Below are 25,981 nucleotides of genomic sequence, written 5' to 3'. Positions count from 1 at the left end.
TCTGGTCACAATATAGTGATGCACCATAGATGCAACCTTTTATTTGAGATGTAGGGGATTCCAGTAGGACTTGAATAACTCCCCACCCTCCCCCCCCCAGCCAAGTAGGACACAAAGTACTTTAGGTTAAAATGTATGCAACGTTAACCTTTTATTTGAGGTGTACAGGATTCCTGTAGGATGACTACCTCCCCCTACCCCAAAGCCAAGTAGGACAAACTAAGTTCCTTAATGTATGCAGCGTTTACTACCCCCTTCCCTTCACTCACAAGCACCGGCACCTGCCCTTGTGTGTGTCAGTAATTTCATGAAACAGTTGTAGAATATGCTAACATAGTATACATGAGTATATATATATATATATATATATATATATATATATATGTATATATATATATATATATATATATATATATATATTATATATATATATATATATATATATATATATATATATATATAATATATATATATATATATATATATATATATATATATATATTGCTATCAACACCAATTGGAACAGAAAAAACCATTTGTAAGTGTTCCAATAATTATATATATATATATGTATATATATATGTATATGTATATATATATATATATATATATATATATATATATATATTAGCTCACCAAACCAGTGTTCATGCTCCTCAGGTATTGGAACTGGTGACAAGGCCTTTAACTGTTGTTAGGTGGGTAGTGTGGGGCAGTGTCCCCCCACTCACCTGCTGTAAGTCAGCCCCTTTTCTTTGGCCACAATCAAGTGAAAATATGTTGTTGCACAGGCCGGGAGCGAATTTGAAACTTTTCACAGCTTCTTCAGTATGTATGGTAATTTGTTTACATGTAACATCATGGATGTGACCGAAAAGATTAACCACCAGAGATGTGAACAGGTGTTGGCCTCTTTATATTGCATATGCTATTGGGTCCCCACAGCTTTAGTTCGTTCTGTAAACCCGGTTCTCCCTGCAGAAGTGTGCCGACTGGTTGTAGTGGAAGAGGTCTGGCAAGAAATGTAGGAAGGCCAAGAAAAATTCACCTGTGAATTTTGGAATAGTCCACCTCTGCTACTAGTATGGTAAATAGTTTTCTCGCTTTCCTCCTGGACTGCCCTACCCGTCTCCTTGCCGATTCAGATTGATCTTCTCAGGTTTGGTGAGTGGAGTTCACATGGAAGAAGGTAGGTGATTGGCATGTCATTTGACAGCAGAGGCCCAGGGTACAGATGCTGAACTCTCCCCAGTGAGAACCATCGCATGTGCCTGACTGTCATGTTACTAGTTTCTCTGTTTTGCCCTCGCTATCCGTATTCCTAAGTATTGTGTGCGAGAGAGAGAGAGAGATTAATCGAGCAATATGCTGACACGGGCTTTTTCCTCCAAGATCAGCCTGAACGGATTTTGTGCTTTCTGTCCCTCATACCCTTCATCTCCTCTTGTCCATACTTCATTTTATACATTAGTACACTACTTTGGAATCAGTTATTTCCAGCCATACTTCTGTTATTATATTTAAATTATTTTTCCCTCGTGACATCTATGGTGATTAGGAATTAGCCCATTGGTTGTAAACAGAGCGTACGATTTTACCGTTTCATTTTAAAACCGCTTTCCATCGTTCTTTGGTCTTTTTGTTTCTACAGGTGTTCAAATTGGATGTAGCTGTTGATCTGTGAATTCTAGCTTTTACTTTTTTTCCCATCTCATATCCCATATCAAGTTTTGTCGCACCCCTTTTGTAAACTTCTGATATTGCATTAGTTATTCCGTGGTGAATATCATATTTCCTTGTGACTTTATTTTTTTTTCCTACGGAATCATACTTCTTAAAAATCTGCTAACATCGCTACTAGATTGGTTTTAGTGGTATCTATTCCTAATTATTCACTCTGGGGAATCATACTTTTTTATCTTTTCCTTTTATCTTTTCCGCACAATGTTGCAGTATGAAGTTGTTCTCTGGTGCCCCAGCTCTAAATTCCTACCTGTTTCTTGCATTTAAGGTTTTCATGAAATTCGTCCTTCATTAAAAATCTTATATACGTTTGGCAGTGCTGTAGGATTTAGGTCTGTTAATGCTCAGTTGCTTCTCGTCCGTTTTCATAAATAAGAGGTAAACTAAATGGATGTTTACTTTTAGTCATGCGCCTTACGCATCATTTGGTCATATTAATTTGGTTACGTAAATGCTATATCAAACTGCAATGAGTATTGGGGTCTTGCAGTTCTTGGTAAACATTTCAACACGTTCGGGAACATCGTCACCTAACAATTGGAATCGTTCTTTGCAACGAGATTCTTTATAAACCTACTAAGATTCTGTTGTGGAAAGATATAATTGGTACAGTATATAAAAAGACAATTTAATTACTTATGAACATACATTAAAATTATTGATTTATAATTTCATGTACATAAGTGAAGTAGTGTTGTACATTGTACATTATAGTAAACAAAACAAACGCAGCCAAATGTACGCATTATAATTTCATGGAACGTTTATCTGTTATTGTTCTACACCCGTAAACACAAATCAGCTGATCACCCTCCTGTTGGAAAAGCTACACTAACAACCTAAATGGAGTCACATGTAAGCTTTCAGTTTATTTTATTTGTTTATTTTTTTTTTATTTTAACTTTTAGGCAGAATTACGATATAAAATTTGGCAGTAAAGAATTTTGGGGGTACGTGGACCGGGTGTTCATTTCGGTAGCAAATTAGTTTTGTCGCAAATACTGGGCCCCTGTTCCTTTATATCCAGCAATTAAGAGGACCACAGTGGGGAAACGTAGGTTTTTAGGCAGGGGGGAAACACGAAATAAGTGGAATACTGGGATGAGCTCTAACTTAACCTAACCTAAGATGTTGGGTCCTGACCTGGCTGGAGGCTGTGCTCTCTGGAGCCACCACCTAACCAGTATATATATATATATATATAACTTAACTATATATATTATATATATATAATATATATATATATATATTATATATATATATATATTATATATGTATATATATATATATATATATATATATATATATATATATATATATATATATATATATATACGTTTTAATATAAATTTTCAGTATATATTATATAATATTTATATATATATATATATGTATATATATATATATATATATATATATATATGTATATATATATATATATATATATATATATATATTTTAATATATATATATATATATAATATATATTTATATATATATATATGTATAAACATGGTAAAACTTTACTTCAGTGCGCTTTAGTTGCAGGCTGTTCACTGGTCGTCGACCACCGGGACAGTTCTTCATACATAAATAGGGTGACATTACTTTTCATCCTAGCCAGGTCTGACCTGTCAGATCTTACCTAGCTAACTGGCTGGGGCGCGTGCCCTGACCTGGCCAGGGGCGAGAGGCGCAGCAGCTCACCCCCTCCCCCCCGGACCCCCTGGCAGGAATCAGGCCACACAACTAAAGTAAAGTTTTAACATAAACCTTACCTTTATCAGAATCAGAACTTGGAGTAGGCTAGTATAATGGGGTTGAGCGTCTTCCGAGTCGACTTTGTGTTGACAGCCAAAATGAACTAGGGAAAAAAGTTACATGTCTGTCCCAAAGGACCTACGACTAACAACTGAAGCTGTTTTTCAAGCAAGGCATGAATTCCATAACCCCACTTGATTGGTGAAACTTAGAACAAAAGAACCAGTCAGTTTTCAGCATTGTTCACATACCCACATTTCAAGATAAAAATGGAAGACATTCAGAATACAGCGGTCATCCTCACCTACGATGTATTCGGACAAAAGAACTGTGATTGGATCCCCACTTGTGTGAATGTCAAAACATTAACAAAGAACTTATAAAATGAATGTCAAAACATTAACAAAGAACTAATAAAATTCCAAGTAGGTAACAATATTCATTGATAAATATCTTGTTAACAGAAAATTTGCAGTAGATTTTAGTATGCTTTTCATGTTGAGTATATTAAGGTGACTTAAGAACAAAGCATACCAAGAAATAAATATGTCAAATGCACAAATGGAAAAGGTAGGACGTAAATGACAATAAGGACAGATATTGGGACAGGGTTCCATCCTAACCTAACCTAACCTATAGCATCAGACCCTTATTGGGCCCAGATTTCACCTCCTCTAGACCTCAGTCAAACCTGGTTTATGGTGCCAAAACTCATAATATTGAATACATGGTTGCATCCTGAACTAACCTAGCCAAGGCGCTGGATCCTTCCTGATTGGGGCTTCAACCTAAACTTGACCAAGAAGACCTTATAAATTTTTGCACAGCCTGTAATGTGGATTTACATAGAATTATAATATTTCTTACCATAAGTCTGGAAGGTCATAGGTTGTGGTTCAGATGTATCCATTAAAAGCATTTTTGGAAGACCCACACGCATGACATTTCACTTATTAGGAACCTTATCTAAACAGTTACTGGCTTAATGGCTGATTTGAGATTTAAAAATACGAGCTTTGACAGGTCAGGCAATATATGTTGAAAGGGATACTTAGTGGGCCTGGAAGAATAGTAAATACCCATCTTCTGGAAATTAGCACTTTTTCTTCAACTGCCATTAATTATAGATATCGTGCTTCGTTCCTACTGACTACTTGTTGAAACTTTACTTGTATTTACTGTATGTATAGTTGTTTATTTTCTTGTGAAACATGGATGTGTCAGTAAAAGCTGAACAATGGAGGTGTGAAAGAAAGGTAAGTGTGGGGTCATTTTATTTCCTTGATTTTTGTGGAGCCCCACCTACCAGTTCTTTCTGCAGGGCTAAGACCTGCATTCCTAATTTTCCTTGCAAAGAATGTTCGAGCTGATCCTATTTGCAGTGGAAGAAGTAAGGCAAAAAAATGGAGGAATCAAGAGTTAGTTAGTTATAAATGATTTGTTTAACCAGACCTCTGAACTCTTTTAGGGTTCTTCTCGGGCTGGAAGGAGGAATCAAGAACCATTCACTGGTAGTCAGGGTGTGAAGGGGATACTCCACCAAATCTTTTCAGCTCCTTTTTCCCCAGACTGCCCCAACCCTGTACTTGTCCTTGCCTATTGTACACATTTTCCTCTGGCTCGGTTCAAGGATGGTATGTGCAATTGAAGTGGGTGACCAGCACACATTATCCTCTGGTGAGAAGCCAGGCATTTATGCTGGGGTCTCTTCAGGTGAGGCCTCGATGTGTGCTTGTGCCTCAACACCTCTTGCCGCTGCTTAATCAGCTGCTCTTAGGATTATAGCTTTTTTCAGGTGCTTGCAGAGCATATGGCCTTCTCTTGGTATTCTGGGCAGCCTATCTTTTGCATTATTCCAGGACTACTTAGATTTGGCTAAGGTCTTCTCTACAGATCTTGCATCTGCTGCTACTTTTGCTGTTCCCATTCCAATTAAGGAGCTGAATTCTGTTACACACTCATAGCAGCCATCTTTCTTGTGGGAGGTCTCCCTTGGGTTATCAAACACAGGCCATGCACCATCATCGTCCGCAGTCCCTGCCTCAACCAGTTTCCTGAACTGTTGAGGAAGTGCAACACACTTCTTCCTCCTGCTCCTCCTCTTTGTCAAGCTCTTCCTCCTCTTCTGCTCTTTCTTCCTTAATTAGGAGGAAGAAGAAAAAGATAACTTCTTAAGAAACCACCTGAGTTGTAATTCAAGCAACCTTATCAAGTTTCCCAACTCAATGGAGATTCCAGTCAAAGGATAAGGAAAGCCTCAGGTTTAAAGCATTGGAGACTACAGTTAGTTTCTGTCTTATCAGCTACTTAGCATTTGTGAAGCGATAATGTTTACTTTCTTCCGTAGAGCAAGCAGACAATGAAAGTGCTCTAGCAGCAAATAAGATGCATTATTCCCACCGTTGTTTTTTCACTATGCAGGTAGCCACCACTAATAAGGTAGTTTTGAAATTGGACAGGGTCTTGCTGTAATCAGAGAAGAGGCATTTCTAAAGTAATGCCTTATGTCTATGAAATATAGAGACTTTTTTCAATTTTTCAATTTTTCTTCAAGAACTTTACTCCTAAATTGTATATATTGATCTTTCATGGAAGTTAGAGGGGAAAGTGATTTATGTGACAAAGGGCTGCCTTCCTAACAAAATGCGTAGGCTGAAATAACTCTTACCTACAGATATTTGTCTCAAGTAGTGATTACTTCAGTTTGAATAGTTTCTTGACAGTTAGGGACTAGAAACAGAGGAGTTACTCAAAGCAGAGTATAATTGTATGTAAGTAGACATTTTGTTTTATTTCAAGATATTGTCATCTGACAGGTAAAACCAAAGCTCATACAATATAGCCTTGTAGTCTTGTAATGCTTAATTTTAAAAATTTACCCTTATTTATTGGTTATGGGAAAAAATTAACTTTTTCCTAAATATGATAGAGAATGGTATAAACATACGGTAAATATGTTTGGACATTGGTATGTAATATTTGAAAAGTTGGTTGACATTGGTATGTAATATTTGAAAAATTGGTTGCCATAAATTTTTATAAAGGGAAAAACGAAATTCTCTGTAAAATAATATCTGTAATTTGAAGGTGTCAAAGAAAGGTCTCTGAGGTTTGTCTAATCTTAGGGAAAGTCTTAAATTCTACTGTTTGTGAAAATATACCTCCTCATTGACTATTTGAGACTGATAGTTGTTGCATACACAACAGTTTGAGCAGTGTGAAATTTCTTAATGGAAGTTGTATGTATATCTTTTAGTAATAGAATACTACTTGTAACCTGTTCATAGAGTAATTTCGGCTGCTCAAAAAGAAAGGTGATATAAGCCAACATAATCTTAGTATGGAGTTCAATTTTATTAAGCATAATTGTATTGGTGATTGAGAATGCTTTAACCATAATAATAATGATATCGTGGAATACACACTGTATTTTTCCAGCTTGTCGGGTTACGGGCAGAACTACACAAGAAGCGTGTAGAGGCTAGTAAACATGGAGCTGTTCAAAAGGGGTCAACCAGAAAAAAGGACCAAAAACCCAGCAAGTCAAATTCATTTAATTACCACAATGCAGGTGTTGCAATTAGAGATATCAAAGACAAACTGCAAGAAAAAGAAGAGGCTCAAAGCGATGAAAAAGTCAGGTACGTTATAGTAACAGTTTGTACAGTATTCCATACCGAACTTTTAGCATTGTTTAATATATCTTTACTATACTATACTATACATTAAACTCTGCAGTTGTGCATGTATAGGACATTAAACTGTAGAACAGAAAATCAGTATTTATAAACAGAAGGTTGAAAGGGAAGTCCGTGACACTTGATGTTACTTGGTTTTCAGGAATGACTTGGATAATTGATGTGTAGATTGGATGTATATTTTCATTACTCTTGGCAGTCTCTCACCAAATTTTCAGAAGCTGTGACAGGTGTATAGATAGTGCGCGATTAAAGTGATGTTTCTCTAGTAGTTGGAATGGTAGATTAAAAAGGCTGAGAAGCTGGATTTATTACAGGACTTCAGAACTTTATGAAAAGTATATTTAAGGAATGTGCCACCACACATGAAATTTTCCTAACTTCTCACATTTCCTGTATTAGATGTAGGTTCTAAAATTCAGCATATAAGGTTTTGTCTGAAAGTGGTAGATTTAGACTTGCAGTCTGAAGGTATCTTCAGTGTGAGATGATCTTACATGGAAACACTAGCCCTTAAGGTTGTCAGTACTACTGCAAGGTAACAGTCCAATTCAAGACCCCCTGCTAATACAAAGACTATCTGTGTACTTATTCACGTACTCTGAAGGCTGTTGACTACAGCGCCATAATTTATTCACTTCCCATCTAAAATAGCTGGTCAGTCAATAGTAAATTGATAGGTTGCTTTAAAACAAACTTTTAAAAATAATAAGAGATTTTTTTTTTCATCCAAATCTGTCAGTTTATTGGTAATTGACTTTCTCCTGACCCATTGTTTCCTGTTAAGTTTAGCCAATGAAGAGAATGACTGAAATAGAGTGAAGTAGCACCAGAGAAGATGTTGTTTGTGCACACCTAACCAGTTGATTGGGCTCCTTTTCTAATGAAGTGTGTCTGCAGGGACTGCTGATTGCAAGATTAGGCAATAGCAAATTGATAGGATTGCATTAAAATATAAATTTTGTCTTTTCTTTAATGTTCATATTATCCACTTCTAAAATTAAAAGTTTCGTCATCAGGTCTATGTTAGAAAAGAAGGCACAACTATATGAGAAGCTGCATGGTGGCACTGAGGCGCTGGAAGATGATGAGCTTAATGAAAAATATTTAGTTAATTTTCAGGTAAGCTTCGTATTGGTCCTGCATTTGTGTTTATGTCTTTAAGATTAAGTGTGACACTGTATGTGTTGATCTGTCTCCCAGAAAGCCTTTTAAAGTACTAATAAATAGCCCCATTGTTGCCACAAAATCATCCAAGACAATTCAGTCCCTTCCAAAAGAAAATAAGAAAATGGGAGTCAGGCAATAATGCAGTACTGTATATTATAGCTGGCTGGATCCCAGGTTCTCAGAGTAGAAACAGTTGTTCTTTTGTATCTGAGAACCAATTCACTATGGTCTTGAATTCCCCAGAAAATTGACTTTGTGTCTCATGTCTTTTTACTTCTCTTGCATTTTCTTGTGTAATTATGAGTATTTCACTTAAGCAATGATTATTTTAGTGAATTTCCTTGATTTTCATTAGCTGAGATTTATACATGATTTGGACCGTGCTGGTTTAGGAAGGAAAATCTTGATTGATTGGGATATGCCAATAATATGTATACGAGAAATAAAGGAAATCATATACAGGCAGTCCCTGGTTTACAACGGGTCCAGCTTACGATGTTCCAAGGTTACAACGCTTTTCAAATATATTTATCAGAAATTATTTCCTGGTTTTACTTAATGTGTTCCAGGATTTTGACATATTGTATGCCCGATCGGCGGAAGAAATATGGCTCCCCAAATGGCAGAATAATCAAAATTTGGAGGTTTTTTTGAAAAAATCAATAAAAATGCAGTTTACATCGTTTTCAGTACACCAAAGCATTAAAAGTAAGATTTTTCTTAGGATTTTGACGATTTTGAAAATTTTTCAGTTTACAACGATTTTTTTGGTTTACGACGCGGCGTAAAAACGGAACCCCTGTCGTAAACCGGGGACTGCCTGTACAAGTATGCACTGCCAGTCAATTAATTCCAACGCCAAAACTGGTCAATCAGTCCAAAGCAGAAAAGTGATAAGCAGTTAGACAAATACAGGAAAGAGCAAACCATACTCAATTAATCTAACCCATACTCAAGGCAATCTAGTCCTAAAACATAAAATGAGAGCTAAACTTGAAAAATAATTCAAACTTGCCTCTCATTCATTGACTAGTGTGCACTTACCAAAAAATGTATACAGACTATAACATTATAAGAAATGCAAAAAAGAAAACATAATACTATTCTTGATGCATAATGGCATTAGCTGCTCTTCTTTTTGAACAAAATAAAGTAGAATATGTGTATAAGTATGCAGCAAACTGTCAACATAACAGGGCTCCAGTTGTTGTGTCCAGTTATTACATCCATATGTAAAGAACAAAGGTTTGTATTTGTGTAGGAACAAACTACAAATTTTTTAAGTAATTTGTATTTTTCCTGACATACAAACCCGAAGGACTTTACATAAATGGCCCACCTCATGCCACCCCTCTTTCTGCTACCTGGGCCGAAAGGCAAAGTGAATGCTTACCGACTGGGTGGGCAAGACTCCCCACCCCTACCATCGGTGGTTAACCACCTTGTTTAAATGTTAAAGACTCTCAGGTTTGTATGTTAGGAAAGATGCAAATTACTTTAAAAATTTGTAGTGAAGTACTCCATCTTTGTAGGCTTGTTGAGTTAAGGTTACCTGTTAAACAAGAATTATGCTTTACAATATGCAAGTTAATCTTTAAAGTTAATAATGTAATTGAAGCTTTTAATTTTTTCCCCATGCTAAGAGGAAAATTGTAGATGAAGTAAAGGAAAGAAAAAGAATTCGGGAGACTGAGGAAAAGATAAAAGCTGAGCAACAGGAATGGGAAGAGCTGAACCCAGAAGATTATAAACCAAAAGGAAAGGATGAAGAATGGTAAGTCAGTTAATAGAATTTGAGTTTTGTAATGGCACAATATTGAGTAATAACAAAAAGAGATTATCCACAAAACCACAAAAGACCGTTTTATTAGGAAGATTCAGGGATATGATTATTTTTATTTGCATGTTTCTTTTTATTTTTGTATATTTAGATTTACTTTTTAATTTATTATGTAATTAGTGTATCTTAAATTTTTAAGATGGCAAATATGAAAATTAGATTAGTAAAGCAAAAAATTATGGATGCAGGATTGCAAGAGGTGGATGGAATGCTAGACACATAGTACAGTATAACCAAACCAACCGCCAGGGGTGCTGTGTAACCTGGATGCATATTCTTCCATGTGGAAAGGGAGACTCTTCTTCTGTAGAGTGCTTGGAAGAGTTTCGTGACACACATTGAGGCTGTTGTGGAGTAATTGGTTAGTGATGAAACAAACAATAGTTTATAAATATTCCAGGGTTGAGTACACTGATGTATTGGGTAGGACACGAGAGTGCATGAGGAAGGATTTGCCCACCATGGTAGAGCAAGACAAAAATTTGCTAGGAGAAGACGAAGTAAGTATTATAATTAATTGAATAATGTATGAGAGGGCAACTGAATTATATCTTTTGATATAAGACCAAAAATGCTATAAATAAATGGAATTACAAACCAGAACTTTACATAAATACGAGGTGTGATCATAACATATCGGGACTGTTGCTATAGTCAAGGAGCTAAAATATGCAGAATGGGGCCACCTAGCACAGGTAGACCTTGACCCCAACAGTGCATGCACACTGTTTTTAGCTTCCTAGCTCACTTCTGCTTTTTTCAGCATTGCTTGGAAGGAACTTGTATAGTTTGTGGTCGTTGCATTGACTATGATGGAGAAAGTTGAGCAGAGAATCTGTATCAAATTTTGCCAAAAACCTGCTCACAGATGTATGCAAAGTTGCAAAAAGTGTATGGAGACTAGTGTATGAGCTGCACACGAGTGTATTTGTGGTTCAGACGTTTTCAAGGTGGCCAACAAAATGTCGATAATGACGAACATTGTGGGAGACCCACACCCAGCAGAACTGAGAAAAACATCGTTTTCTTCGACTACAAGGGAATTGTTCATCATGAGTATGCTCCACCTGGTCAGACAGTAAACAAGGAGTACTACTGTGATGTGTTGCGGCATTTATGGGGTGCTATTCGTCAGAAAAGGCCAGAATTGCAAGCATCTGGTGAGTGCAGTGCACCATGACAAGCCACTTGCCCATTCAGCGCAGCTTGTGTAGCAGTTTTTGGCCAAGCACAACATCCCCCCAGGTCCAACAGCCACCATATTCCCCAGATCTCGCCCCTTGCGACTTTTTCTTCTTCCCAAAAATCAAATCCCAGAAAACGAGTTCCAGGAATGCTTCCATCAGTGGAAACAGCACTGGATAAAGTGTGTGGCTTCTGAAAGGGACTACTTCGAAGGAAATGAACTGCTAAAATGAAGAAATATGACAAGAACATAAACATTCCAGCACCATCTGGTGGGAAAACAGATGACTACAGTGAAAGTCCTGATTTTTTTTAAATGCCGATCGCACCAAACAGCGTGAAGATAAAGCTAACTTTAACAGTAGGTAAGTATCCAAATAATTAAATTTATCATGAAAATTATTATATTTTCTAAAATGCACTGAGGTGTGAGTGTTCAGGCAAGTGCTCTCGTATGTTTGTTATTCTTTATTTTTCTGAAACGGTTAATATTGGGTAGGAAGCACTCATAACCCATTGGATCCTGTACGATGCTTTGATTCTCCAATTAACGCAGATTGTGACTTTTTATTTTATTTTTTCCCAGCATATTGCAATAAAGGGCAAATATTCTGCTTTAAAATGGCACCAGAATGAATATCATAGCATAAACATGAACTTCAAGGTTTTGGCTCTGGGACAGACAAGACTCGCAAAGTCCCAGTGACTGAAACCAATTTCCTGTTACTTGTTCTGTCGATTTCTACATATGAATGTCAGCTATTGCTGCTGGCATTACATGTCAGTTTTCTATCTGATGTAGTGATGATTTTTTCTGTCAATTTCTTTTCCATTGCCTGTGGAAATAATGAAGTTAACCAAAGTATAAGGCATCATATGTGCACAGTACAGTTCATTGAAGATGAATATCATACTCTACATTAAGATCCAAGGTTTACCTTTAAGACGATCCTTGTTCAGGTAAGATGAATGATCTTTGAAAAAGCATTGAAGAGTAATTTGAGAAAGGAACTTGCTCCAAGAAGAAATTGGAATGGAAATGTCTTTTTTACCATAGTTTCTAGAAGGGAGCTGAAAGTGAAAGTCAATCAGTAATGCGTAATGATTGGTATGTTTGTAATAAGGATGAGGACTCCTATGTAAAACAAGACCCAGTAGCAAAACTATTTGGCAATAATTTTTGGAAGGCCAATGTTTGTAGTAAGTTTAAGTCAAATTAATTCTCATTTATTTTGGTTCTAATGAAAATATTGAGTATTGTATACTTAATCTCATTAGAGTAGAGAAAGTTATTGGTAAATAAATAGATCAGAGATGAACAAGCTTGTTGTAGAAAGGCAAAAGATGCATTGATCAAACATTTATGATGATGTTATACAGCAGTGTATGGAATTTAAAATTTCTCTTCCGATGGCTTTTGCTGATTATGAGAAGGCATTTGACAGCATCCTCAGACCAATATTATGGAAGGTCTTGCCTTACTAAGGATTCCTGTTAAATATATAAAGCTAATTGATACTGTCAATGAATGTAGTTGATGCAGAGTTAATATTGATGGAGTATTGTCAATGAATGTTCTGTCAAGTTTATTTAGCCAATCCCTTAATGATGGCTTGTGCAGAGACATAGGAGAAATTTCATCATATTTTTTGCATAAAATGTACAGCAATGACAAACATCCTCACACTATTCTTTACCTGACATAGCTGTTTTAAGGCAGGCTGCTCACAACATAGCTGTTTTTGCTCGCAACACTAGGCTGCTGCTTACAAACAGTGGGATGTTTTTTACATCAGGTTTAATACTACTTAGTTTGTTAGGAGTTTTATCTTGACTACAAGATAAAAGTATTCAAACTAGAACAAATTATTCTTGCTTTCCGGTGACATTTTGAATCCAGGCTTATTGTTTTTGTTTTATATTCTCTCTCATGGTTATTTATTTATCACCATTTCCTGTAACATCTCCTTCTCTGCAGGCTTATTTCCCTTGTGAGCCCTCTTAGGTTTGATAGTGAGTTGATTCTGTCTGTCCATAGGGTTTTCAGCTGAAGATTTGAAAGAAAAGAAATAACCTACAAAAAAAATTAGAAAATAGAAGGAGAGAATGAACAAGAACTTTTAGAGAATCATTTTTTGAGAAGTAAATGCTAAGAAAGGTTAGCAAAAGTAACCTCAGAATAAAATATGTGACTGTGGGGATGTGAATGCATTCCTGGGTTGTTGTGGAACATAAAGGAGAGGAAAGAAAAAGCTGAGTGATACAAGAATGGAAAGGGTTATGGCAAGGATGAGAATGCTTGTGGAATTGATAGCTGAGGATGTAAAGAGGACAATTAAAAAGAGTTGAAGGAATGAAAAATGAAACGCCACCAGTGATAGTGTGATTCATTGGCTGACTAAGGTGTTTAATTAATTTGTGGATGAGCATAAGGTAATGAAGTAATGATGAAGAGGAATTATTGTTCTAATGTATAAAATAAAGTTGACAGACGTAAATGTGACAATTATGGGGGCATAACATCCTTGCATTACTCAGCATACCAGGAACATACGTGGTAGGACACAATGTAGAAAGCAAGACAAAATGTTTGATAGAGGAAGAGTAGTGTGATTTTTTATGAAATATTATCAATAAGTTTGAAAGCAAAGAGAAAAAGCTTTATGTGGCATTTATGAACAGAAAAAGCCTATGACAGCTGAAGAAAGGCAATGTAGTAGAGAAGGTATGTTGTTGAAAGTGATTAAGTTTTTACAATAGGATTAAAGTTTTAATTGACTAAAGTAGATGAAACCAACTGGGTTAATGTAAAAGTAAGTCTGAGATAAGGGCGAGTTACGTTTCCATGGCAGTTCAGTATCTTCATGGATACAGTAATTTTGAGAAATCAAGGAAGATATGGTTGTATGTTAACAAAATGATTTTTCAGTGGAATGTAGAATGATTGATGTTTGCTTATGATACAACACAGGCAGAGGGTAGAAAAGAAGCTGCAGGACTAGTGGAAGAGTTTGAAAAAGTTTGCAATTGTAGTTTTAGAAGTTGACAGTAAACTTTAGGTTATCAGAACAAGGGGCGAAGCAGTGATCATTTGCATGGACAGTGAAAGAATGGAGTGTTAGATTTTTGTAGGTAAATATGAGTAAATTTTTGCATAATGGTAGGATGAGAAATGAATCACAGAGTAGAGGAGCAAAATAGGTAGATTCTTGGGAGTGGTAAAAGATTTAGCATTTAGTGAAAGAAATGGATCAGTGTGTGGTGGTTTGGGTGAAATTAAATCAGTGCTGGATAATAGGTTGGTGAAAAAAAAAAGTATACAGTTCAGGAATATTTGGAGGAAGAAGGAAACCTAGATGGGGGGTGGCTAGATGGGACGAAAGGGCATTGGTAAGGAAAGACCTCCAGCATTCAGGAATCAAAGAGTGCATGCAGGATAAGGGTGGCTGGTGATAATTTCAGTGGACTGCTGGTGACCATTCTGTGCTTTTGGAAATTTCCCAGGAAAGGGTAGATTACCACCACAATCTTCTTAAACACCCTAAATTGTGATGACTTCCATAGTACCTACTAAGTGTTTCATACACCTACACAGAAGACTGCCTAACTATGGGACTTTTTTTCTTTCTTGATTAGCCTTTTGTAGTGCTGGCCAGATTATCACTTCTTTGCAGAAGGGGGAGGTGGTAGTCAGTAGGGGGACTAATTTTAAGTGCTGTGTATGAGCAAATGCTTTTGTCCACTATTGATTCAGCCCCTTTGAGTAAAGCCTTTAGATTTATTAATAAGATTAGGACTACAGGGTAGTCCATTTCACCAACCCTTTTTGACCTAGAAGTCCTGAATCCCTAGTCACATTTGCTCAGTTGTTCTTTGGCTCCAAATCCCTGATGGTCATCTGTTCAGTTGTTCTTTGGCTCTAAATCCCTGATGGTTAATTTCTGGATAGCCTTAAGATTCTGCTGACTAATGCAATTATTCAGCCATTCATAAAGTAATGAGATTTTGTTTTACTCGCATTGTTTATTGTTTAATTTATTCTGTTTTATATTATTTATTTATTCTAATTTTATTTAGACACTTAATTATTTGACTTATTAGTACCAAACAGTTACTATTTCCAAACAAAATTTATTTTTGTTTTATAAACCCTTCACTTACGAGATAATTGCCCTCCTCCAACTTCGGTAGCATTCAGATTGGCAGTCAGCACTTGGAACAATATTTTCTGCCAATCCAAGCTGACTTGGCAGCCCAAATATGCAGACAGCCGCTGTTCAATTTTTCTTACCTTTGAGCTGTCAGTAAAGGATCCGCACATTTAATTGAATTCACATAAAGTGAAGGGTTTTTATAAACATGCCTGTTTGCCTTAATGCTACCCCATATTGAATTTTCTCTTGAGGTCCTGGTCAGAGTATGCCAGATCTATAATATACTATATTATATTCTTATGTTAGTGAAGCTATGTACTATAATTTTTGTATAAAAGTTTTTTATTGAATTTATTTTTGTCTGTTTCGAGTTGCAGTGAAAAGTACCTCTCTGTATTCTGAATGCTTAATGTCAGTAGAAAGTTTTTAAATAATTTATGTTTTCCTAATAAACAGAAGTGAAGCTGCTCATGAAGAACAGCTGATATCAGGCCGAGAAATCGGGGAAAAGCTCGGGAAAAGTGGAAACGAGAAGCAGAAATAAATGCTTTTAAAAAGGATATTCATTACCAGGATGTCATGTATAATAATGGTAAGGATTAGTTGTTTTCATAGTTGTTTATGAGATATCATATATCCCTTACACTACTGGGAATTTTCAGTAGCTGATAAAGTAGTTATGCAGGATTTTCAGCACTATTGTTCAATGAAACCAGCCAGTCCCTCTACCCAGTAATGTTGTAGTTTTCACAGCAGAGCTGTTTGGCAATATGATGGAAAGGTTATAATTATTTAAAATAAGTCACCCAGAAATTTATAGTTTTCAGTGACTCTAGAAATTAGAACCTTTCAAATGTTTATCCTAAAATCTTGACTCAACAGGTTAAGTTTTCATTCTACAAATAATATGGAACTGGTACAGATTTTGGAAATACATTGAAGGATGGAAGGAATATAGAATTTAGGCCAAAGACCAAACACTGGACCTATGAGATCATTCCAGCACTGAAGGGAAATTGAGAGTGGAAAGGTTTGAAAAGGTATAATAGGAGGAAAATCTTGCATTTGCATGAAACAACTGATAGGGAATATAAGATATAAATAAGACAGAGAATGTGAACGGAGGTACAGTAAATGGGGTGAAAGAGGTTGCAGTTAGGCACAGGATGCTGCAAGAGTCTCAAGTAGTGCCTACAGTGCACCGTGTGAGGTGCACAGGCATGCCACTCCCTCAGAGTGATATGCATCAGATCCTCCTACACAAGTGCATTAGTAATTGAAGGTGCTGATAAAGCACCCACAACTCAGTTACTTAACATTTATAAAATCTGTCATGGGTAGTGGCAGGTTTTGTGGAATGATGACCTAATAGTGTCCGAATAAATTGACCAGTGTTGGATTGTGGCGTTACTTATTTTAAAAAGAATGTCACACTGAAGTACACTAATGTCATGTCTTTGAATTGGTTTTACCCGGGGTGTGGCTTTTGGATATTTGATGAATAGCATACATGACCTAATCCTAGAGCGTATATATGTGTCAGCACAATTTTTAATCAGTGAATATCAAGCTTTGTAATATAGCCTTAAAAGAAATTTAGAATAAATCATTTTTTTTAGTTTAACAGTCATTAAATTTTTAGACCCTAATGGATTAAATAAAATCTAATACATCATTAAATTTGCATAGCCTTGAGAATTAATGTTAGATCAGTGATATGGTTATATTTAGCTTCTTCAGGTTTGATGACTGAAGTCCTTCCTCTTCTGACAAGCAAATTGCCACTATCATTCATTTTAAAATATTAATTGGCGTAGCATTAAATTTTATTGAGCGTTTGCAAAATTAATTGTTTCTAAAAATTCATACAGTACAGTACTGTATTGCCAAGCCATACCAAAAATGTAGTCTATTGGTGGTAATTCATTCTCACGTACACTTACACGAAATGTAAAATACAGGAAATTCAGTCATTATAAAAAAGACTATAAACATTTTTGTGTTTATTTTTCAACATAAGTAACCCCAAATTCTCTATAAAAAATTCTTCTTTGACTAAAGGATAGAGATAGAAAGGTGAGCAAACACACATTAAGTGTATAGTTTACCATAATGGAATGCCTGTGTATGTAAACACACGCACAAACTAAAAATGTGTGTAACAGTACATCACTTTATTAAATAAAGTGTCATAAAATACTCACAGAGAGAAAGCAAGAGAGGGTGGGGCCACATTAATGCATATTGCTTTTGTAATGTGTAAGTATAAAACATGTACACATACACGGACTAAAAAATTAATTACAGTACACAGAGCACCACACTGAACTAAAATAGATTGTGTATAATAAAAAAATATCCCAAACCATGCTAAATAACATACAGTACTGTAGGCAATCTCCAGTTATTGGCTGGGGCTCCATTCCCAACGGTGTGATGATAACGGGAAATCGGCGATAATAGCTTGATCCTAGGATTGCGCATGTTAGCCAAAAATCCAGTTATCGTTGTCGCGAACAAGCGCCGTAAAAAAACTGGTCGCCAATAACAGGACTGCCTTAATTTTATGTAGTCTTGCATTACTGGAGGTAATACTGTATTGTATGGTAACTCATCCACTTGCTGGTCTGTGCAGTACAGTATTCATATTGTTGTGAGTGCAAACCATTTGAAATTAATTATTTTCAAAACAACCCCACATGTTGGATTTTGTCTGCATCAGAGAAGCAGAGTGTTTCCCTTTGATTATATGTTGGCTAATTTGTATCTGCTATCTGCAGTCACTGTCATGATACCCATGTATGGGTGTCCTTCAGCTCTGTATGGTCTGCTTATATAGCAGGTTGAGAATTATGTACTTTGTTCATATACTATATAGAAATTAGTAAGGTAGTTTTAAAATTTAGAATTTTGGCTAATACTTTATACTAAAAGTAATTTTGTACAATTTAATGTATATTAATTTGTCACTTTAGGAAATTTTCCAATGATTTTTATCAATTTTATATTTTCATTTGCAGGAGGCCCGGCAACATGGCACAGGTTATATGAAATTCTCGACAGATGAGAAGGAAAGGAAAGCACAGATGGATATGCTGAAAGAGATGCGAAGAGCCACGAGATCAGAACACACCAAGAAGAGCCAGAGGCCAAAGACAAAAGCTTCTGAAGGCCGCGGTTTAGAAAGGTGCGCCAGCGTAAGAGGTTAAAACTTGGATTACCCATCAAGGTCTGTTCTTATCTTTTTGTGTCCCAAAGACTATTGTAAGATTTCCATCAGCCACCAAATGTCTGTTTTGGTATTTTTTTAAAGATTGACGGAAGATTTTCACTTCCGTTGAAACTATTAGTTTGCTCTGTTGCCAGAATGTGGCAAGTATTACTTATTACTTAAGTAAGTCTGTTTATTACAAACCCTTACTTATAATTTAGCCCAATTTTTGGTTCTCTGCAAATCTTAGATGCTCCATTCTCAGATTCAAAGAAATGAGGTTTGGCTACTGGTCCAACAGCCCTGTGTCAGTCACATGGTCCCTGAGGTCCTGAAAGGTGAAAGAGCCTCACATTTCATGTTTAACTTTGGTTTCAGTTTCCTTTTCCTTGCAACTGGCAGCATTAATTATTTTGCAATGATATACATTTGATTGCTTACTATGAGGAAAGTAAAACTTGAAAGATCTGAATGGGAGGTGAAGGGGGTTTGGCAGGATCTTGCAGGAATGATCCAGGTTTTAGTCTAGTTGTGACCTAGTAGCCCCTAACGTAATTAAATGACAGAACATTATTTTAACTAGGTTATCTCCTAATAAAGATGTTAATACAGTCAACCTCTTAAAACGGCATTCTGTGGTCTGGGAACTCCCGTGGATTCAGCTCGATTTCGAATCGGCTGCCATTAGTTCGTTGAGCCCCCACTGTAAACCGGGGAACTGCTTGTATCCTAATATGAGATGGATTGTATTAGCAATCTTTCCATAAGAAATCATAAATGGCCATGATGTCTTGAACCAGATTCGAATATTAACGTTAAATTTGACATACTTTGCTTAAATAACTAGTCGAAATCATTGCAGAGACGCAGGGATGAGGAAGGCAAAGCGGGAATCCTGTCGGGAGTTGAGGAGGACTCATAGGACAATCAATGCATATGCTCAGGGAGCATGCATAATTCCTGCCAGCTGGTGAATAATCATGAGCAGTTGTGCAGCAGTGCAAAAGAGAGCCTACTTCAATCTTTTCTTAGCAAGATGATAACCTCATAACTTTTCCAAGTGGATAGTGTGGCAGTTGAAGTCTTGTTCAAAACAAGTTCTTTCTTGAAGATAGCACTGGAGGAGACAGAATGCAAATCCATGAACAGACTTGTCCAAAGCAACATGGGCACAAGACTTTGGAGTACAACACTGTTACCATTGATACAACAAATACAGATGAGGATCCATGTCCAGTAAGGACAATAATAACAAACCACAAGCTCACCCTGGCAGGCCTGACAAGTAGCTCAGTATGGCAGAAAACATATCAAAATAGATGGTAAGAACATAACACTAAACTCGGTTTTTTTATCAGAGGCATTTGCACCTAATCGTAGGTGCCCTTTTAGCTCTGGAAAAGTTTCCTGCTAGCTGATTGGTTGCAAATATTTTTGTCCGAATAGCAACATTGTTTTCAAATAATTACAAGTAATGTGAATCAGAAACTTATTTACTAACCTAATTTTCTCCACAGATATATGTTTTGTCAATAAATAATGTTAAGAATAAAGAGTTTATAAAGGATTGTGATGGTAAGTCTCAAATTTAATAACATGCCTAAGTCAACGACAGAGCTTGCTTTTCGGATGCACGCTGCATAACATTTTTTACTTTTCACAATTTTAACACACTGGGATAAACTACACTAAGCATAAGAAAAAACATGTTATTATAAACTTTCTTTGAATACCAGAGTCTACTAAAAACATGGAATTAATAAAACTCGCATTAGTGAAAACTTCCAGGGAGGTAAAGGGAAGAGCCTGTGGCATTAGATAAAATTTAGATAAAATTACCTAGATAAGAGGGCAGATTATTCATATGGTATCCACATGCCAGCCCGAATGTTGATGGGCAAGAAACCTTTTCAGATACATATCATCTTTTATAGGCTTTATTGCTAGCCTTTTTGTTATATCATTATGATAAATATGAAGACGCTCTTTTTTTCTTTTACATAATAATAATGTACTTCCCTTATTATGGCATTATTTTGCCTGAGATTTCAAACTAGGGTAGCCTATGTCTATGTGTCTTACACCCATTTTTTTGACAATTGCAATAAATTTGCATTAACTCTTTAAGGTAAGGAGTAACAGTAAACAGTAGCTGATGCTTGATATAAGTTAAACCAGGTTTATGAAAGGCCTATGATGTAAGTCCGTATGAAAAGGATTTGCTAATTTTGTCGAAAGGGTATAGATTCTATTAATAAGCACCATTTTTCGGTTAGAGGATACTGTAGTGTTCCATAAATTGCATAAAAATCATAATTAAACGAATTCATAATTTCACCGAGTTACAACGCTGATACCCCTCCCCTCCCTTCCATCCCCGCTCAGTATTTGACAGTAGAGAGCATATATCCAGCTAATCCTTAAAATGTATATATGTACAGTACATATTCTACTCAGTCACGTATTCTTTTATCAAAATATCTGCAGAAACTCGTTAACCTTATATGTGTCCTGAACAGAACGCAAAATAAGAAAAAAAGATTTTTTATCTCGCATTGTCTGCTGTAACTTATGAAAGAGTGTTGTTAATGTCTGAAATATATTTTTATTAGCGTGCACCTACAAAAGAAGCACAGAAACTTTTCATTGCAGATAGCCATATTAAAGTAATCCAAGTAACGTAACACTGATTTCAACATTTTACATGAATCAGGAAAATGCTGCAAATGACAATCACCAGATAGTTTTTCCCGCCAGGCCGCGCAGGCTGTTCCTTTTACCTCCCTGGAAGTTTCCGATAATAGCGTAGTTTTATTAATTCCATGTTTTAGTAGACTCTGTATTCAAAGAAAGTTTGCAATAACATGTTTTCTTATGCTCAGTGTAGTTTTATCCCCAATTGGTGTTAAAATATGTAAAAAGTAAAAATTATGCAGCGTGCATCCGAAAGCAAGCTCCTGTCATTGACTTGGCGTGTGTTGTTATTAAATTTAGACTTACCATCACAATCCTTTATAAACTCTCTATTCAAGTTAACATTATTTTATTGACAAAACACATATCTGAGGAGAAATTTAGGTTAGTAAATAAGTTCGATTCACATTACTTGTAATTATTTGAAACAATGATGCTATTCGGACAAAATATTTGCAACCAATCAGCTAGCAGGAAACTTTTCCATTGTTGGCACCTCGTTCGTGCAAATGTGCCTCGATAAAAAAAACCAAAGTATAGGTGCAACATGCAAATACACTCCGACCTTCTCTCATTAAATTACAGTGCACTGGTGGAGAAATTTCAAGTAACAACGCACTGATCAGGATCAAACAAAAACTCGTAATTCACAAATTTAGGGGGAGCACTTACGCCATAAGGCCCCATTATAAGGGTAAATGACTGTTTCTACCTTATGATTGAAGGGATTTGCTTAAAATTTTTACTACTTATTCTACAACTAATAATGAAAATTCTTTCAATGGGAAATTAAGAAATTCGACCTCCAAGTTCATGTGTTTTGCAGTTGAAAAAATCATGACATTAAAAAAAAAATATGCAAAAGTAAAAGTTGCACAGAAAAGTGATTTTCCCCGACGACAAAATAAAGATGTATAGTTATACTGCACTGTAAAAGTTTCATTGAATGCGGTTCAGTCTTCTTGAAGAAATAAGCAAATAGTTTTGAAAAAAGTAAGTTTTGAGAAAACAGCAAAACAAAAAAAGTTATTTGGACTTTCAGGAATCCTGAGGGAATCAGGACAGCTTGAGCAAGTTATCCCTATATCGTTATAGCCTGTTTTCTCTATGATGCTTCCGCTAGAGAGAATGGGCTATTTTAGTGGGTGACTATTTTTGTATAAATTTTTTTACATCAGAGGATTTTTTTACAATTTGTCGTTCACAGTGCTGTACAAGCGATGAACAAAATTGTCCATGAACCGATCTAAACATTTTTTTTAGAAGTAACGTTTCAAGATATGTTTATTTACAAATATAAGTCCAAAACAGTGTATAAATTACTTGATCCTATCCAGAATTATTCATATAGACTTTTTTTAAGTATTTTTACAATTTGTGGTTCACAGTGCCATACATTCGATGAACAAATTTGTCAATAAAGTAATCTAAAACATTTTTTTTTTAGCATTATCACTTCAGGATATATTTAGACAACAAAAAGCTGAAAACTGTTAATAACTAAAATTCGATAATTCCTTGAAATTTGACGGTCGGCGCGGCCCGTAAGCAAAGTCGCAAGATTACAAATAACTTAGATTTTTGGTTATTGTGTCCCAAGAAAACAATTTTACCTAAAATTTACGTCTGGATAATCAAAATTAACATTGAAAGCAATATCCATAGACATTACAAAAAACTGTTGAAAGCAATATCCATAGACATTACAAAAAACTGTTGAAAGCAATATCCATAGACATTACAAAAAACTGTTGAAAGCAATATCCATAGACATTACAAAAAACTGCCACCAAATCATAAATCACCCAGCCCACCAAGGAAAAGGAAAAACTCCCAGAACTGAGACTGTAGTATAATAGTTTTCCCAAAGATAAAATGCAAAAATAAGAAATGAAAGTAAACAGAATACAGTTACCAAAACGGAAGGCATCAGATGACAGCTTCTGAGTACACTTATAAAAAATTATCCGGACTTACATTGAAACAAAATACTTTAGTGGCTGTGATAAGTGATAGTGAACACAATGGAATGATGAATGGAAAACATAAAGGCACTGCATAAACTTGATAATGGCATTCTTTGGAAGAGAAGCAAAGTTGACTCGAATGGTAAAAGCACAAAGTGAAAATAATATGGGTGTCACATGAAACATTGGACATGCGCTGAAAGGGCCTCTTGGTCTTGACTGACACAAACATATGTGACTGGGTATTTCCTAGTGTGCAGTAGGGCAATACATGGTTAATATGGTTGGTGTGAAACAGCTTATAATTTACCACATATTGTACAGTGAATAGCCATTTTTCATGTAGACATCAAGGATATGGACTTTCAATTGCTGATTCACTAATGTAATTTCCTCAAGTATTTCTCCCGTAGATCTAAATTACTTTTGTAACTCTTGCAGATGATGATAGGCTGAAAACTCCACCAGCATCAGATGATGATGATGACGACACACTCGAACCACCTGTTTCTTCTAGCCCACAAGACAAGGTGGCATCTAATAATGAAAAAGAAGACAACCATCTTGGTGTAAAAAAACACAAGGTGAGGGAATGGGATATGGTGAATCCAGAAGCTGGAAGATCATATATCTTGTCACAGGAGGAATGGGTAAACCGTCAACGAAAACAAAGGGTTGAGGAATTTGCACCTCCTGTGTACAGCTACAACAAAAAAAATAAAGGCAACAATTATCATAATTTCCAGACAAAAGCTTCGACAAGTGAAGATTTCGAAAAAGAGGGCATGAAAAGGGAAGAGAGAAAGAGTGAGTTTGCCCCTCCATCAACTTATGAATACTATGGACCATCTTCATCCAGTCACAAGAAGCGTTTTAAACCTAATTATAAGTCAACGGAAGAAGCTGTTGCCAAAGGTTTATCTAATTTAAGGAAAATGACTGATATCTGAACTTAATTTTATATGTAAAACATATGTAAAACTAATAAAGCATAAAAAATTACATTAGCTTATTATTGATTGGAAATATTACCAGTATTGGCATGAAAAGGTCTTTCATTACTCTACAAATAAAGTTAATGAATTTCAATTCATTAACAATAGCACCTCAATAATGGACCTCCATTTCAGAATTTCACTGGACAACAATGAAGTTTCTTTTGAAGCATACCCTTCAATGGCCATTTCTCTCTGTTCTGTTATTAATTATCTCTGTACAGTACTGACCAACTTCATTCTAGATACCTATTCCTGTGTACAATACCTGTTGTATTATTTTGAATTTGCACTGAGTGTATACACAAATACTGCACAATAGTATTTTACACTCATACAAGTTATGATTTTGCCAATACATTACAGCACAAATTGCACTTTTAACAGAATTTGTAGGTAGTCCCAGTCTAGTGCCAATAAGGGAATATGGTAAGCTGACACTCAAAAGTATCATTGGAGACCTCATTAGGCCTTACAACTTTGCTATCTGACACCTCAACTCCCATAGTATTATCACCAGATAAAACAGTTCTCCTCAACAGACCTCTTGTAGATCTAATATCAATAACTGTGATTACACAAGTACAAGCAATGATGGCAAACACATCCACCTGTCAACACTGTTGTTATTAATGTTGGTAGACAAGGCATCACTAACATCCAGAACCTTGCATGCAATTCATTTATCCCCAGAAGCCTTCTATACTTATCTTATTCCATGAAAATGCAGGTGATGTGACCAAATTCAATTATTAGGAATCCATCATCAAAGATGAATACACAATTACTAATACATCAACAAAGCATTATTTACATCTGAAAGAAAAATCACTAGGGTACGAACCATTTTTTTTATTTAATATTTAATTACACTTTGAGGGAAATGGCTCAATAAAGCTTAATTTACACAAGCACTTGAGAGGTGAAATTAACAAAGTATTTTAACTTCTGAAAAATTAGCAGAGGCAATGCATATAAAAACATACATTTAAGTCATAACAATGAGAAAATTAATTATCCCACCTCTTTATAAGTGTGAAACTAAGATTTTCACCTTAAGGAATCCATTATGGAGAATTTGATACAAAACAGGCAAGTTCTCCAAATTGTGTAAATAAAAAATTTAATGTCCTTTCGACAAAAAATATGAAAAACGTCTAAAACTGACATAACCGAGTCAAGTTATGCAGCCTACAACCTGCAGTATTATCAATTGGTGATCATTAACACAGCAGAAGGCACCAAACCTGAAATACAAAATAATTTAGTGATTTTTTCAGATCATTATATATATATATATATAATAATTGAAAAAAAAACAATGAGAATAATTATTGAGGAAAAAATCGAACGAAAATTTATATAAAAAATTTTTTTCTGAATTCATCCACATTATGATAATCTAAAGTATAAATCAAATAGTGAACAACAAACCTAGCTTCTAAAATAACTAGATAAAAGCAAGCATTACTGAGAATGAAAGCCAAATTCTAGACAAATTCAACTTGCCCAAGTGATTTGTATTTGAATGATGGATAAAAACATGACAAGATGTAGAGTAAG

The 25,981-nt window shown here is 35.6% G+C and overlaps 2 protein-coding genes across 2 annotated transcripts in view; one reads left to right on the top strand and one right to left on the bottom strand.

The window, feature by feature from the left end:
* Positions 1–4,715: 4,715 nt before the first annotated feature.
* On the top strand, positions 4,716–24,373 carry LOC136852166 (coiled-coil domain-containing protein 174-like). Its single transcript, XM_067126607.1, has 12 exons — positions 4,716–4,760; positions 5,364–5,453; positions 6,943–7,145; positions 8,222–8,324; positions 10,016–10,146; positions 10,613–10,712; positions 18,572–18,748; positions 19,028–19,100; positions 19,874–19,998; positions 20,280–20,337; positions 23,865–24,007; positions 24,170–24,373. The coding sequence occupies exons 1-12, from the start codon at positions 4,716–4,718 to the stop codon at positions 24,371–24,373; spliced, it is 1,452 nt and encodes a 483-aa protein (XP_066982708.1).
* Positions 23,293–25,981, bottom strand: part of LOC136852165 (UBX domain-containing protein 1-like) — a 32,727-nt gene continuing 30,038 nt past the window's right edge. The window contains exon 9 of the mRNA XM_067126606.1: positions 23,293–25,665. Coding sequence (XP_066982707.1) covers positions 25,628–25,665 — 38 coding nt within the window. The 3' untranslated portion in view covers positions 23,293–25,627. The remainder of the gene's footprint in view (positions 25,666–25,981) is intronic.

Source organism: Macrobrachium rosenbergii, chromosome 25, assembly GCF_040412425.1.
Source record: "Macrobrachium rosenbergii isolate ZJJX-2024 chromosome 25, ASM4041242v1, whole genome shotgun sequence".
Classification (NCBI taxonomy): Eukaryota; Metazoa; Arthropoda; class Malacostraca; order Decapoda; family Palaemonidae; genus Macrobrachium; species Macrobrachium rosenbergii.
Note: the sequence above shows the minus strand (reverse complement) of the source record. Positions and strands in the feature narration are given on the sequence as shown.

Coding starts and splice junctions, on each gene's coding strand:
- LOC136852166 (XM_067126607.1), top strand. CDS start 4,716: ATGGATGTGTCAGTAAAAGCTGAACAATGGAGGTGTGAAAGAAAG. Junction 4,761..5,363: donor AATGGAGGTGTGAAAGAAAG/GTAAGTGTGGGG, acceptor GCATTATTCCAG/GACTACTTAGATTTGGCTAA. Junction 10,713..18,571: donor ATTTGCTAGGAGAAGACGAA/GTAAGTATTATA, acceptor TTTCATTTGCAG/GAGGCCCGGCAACATGGCAC.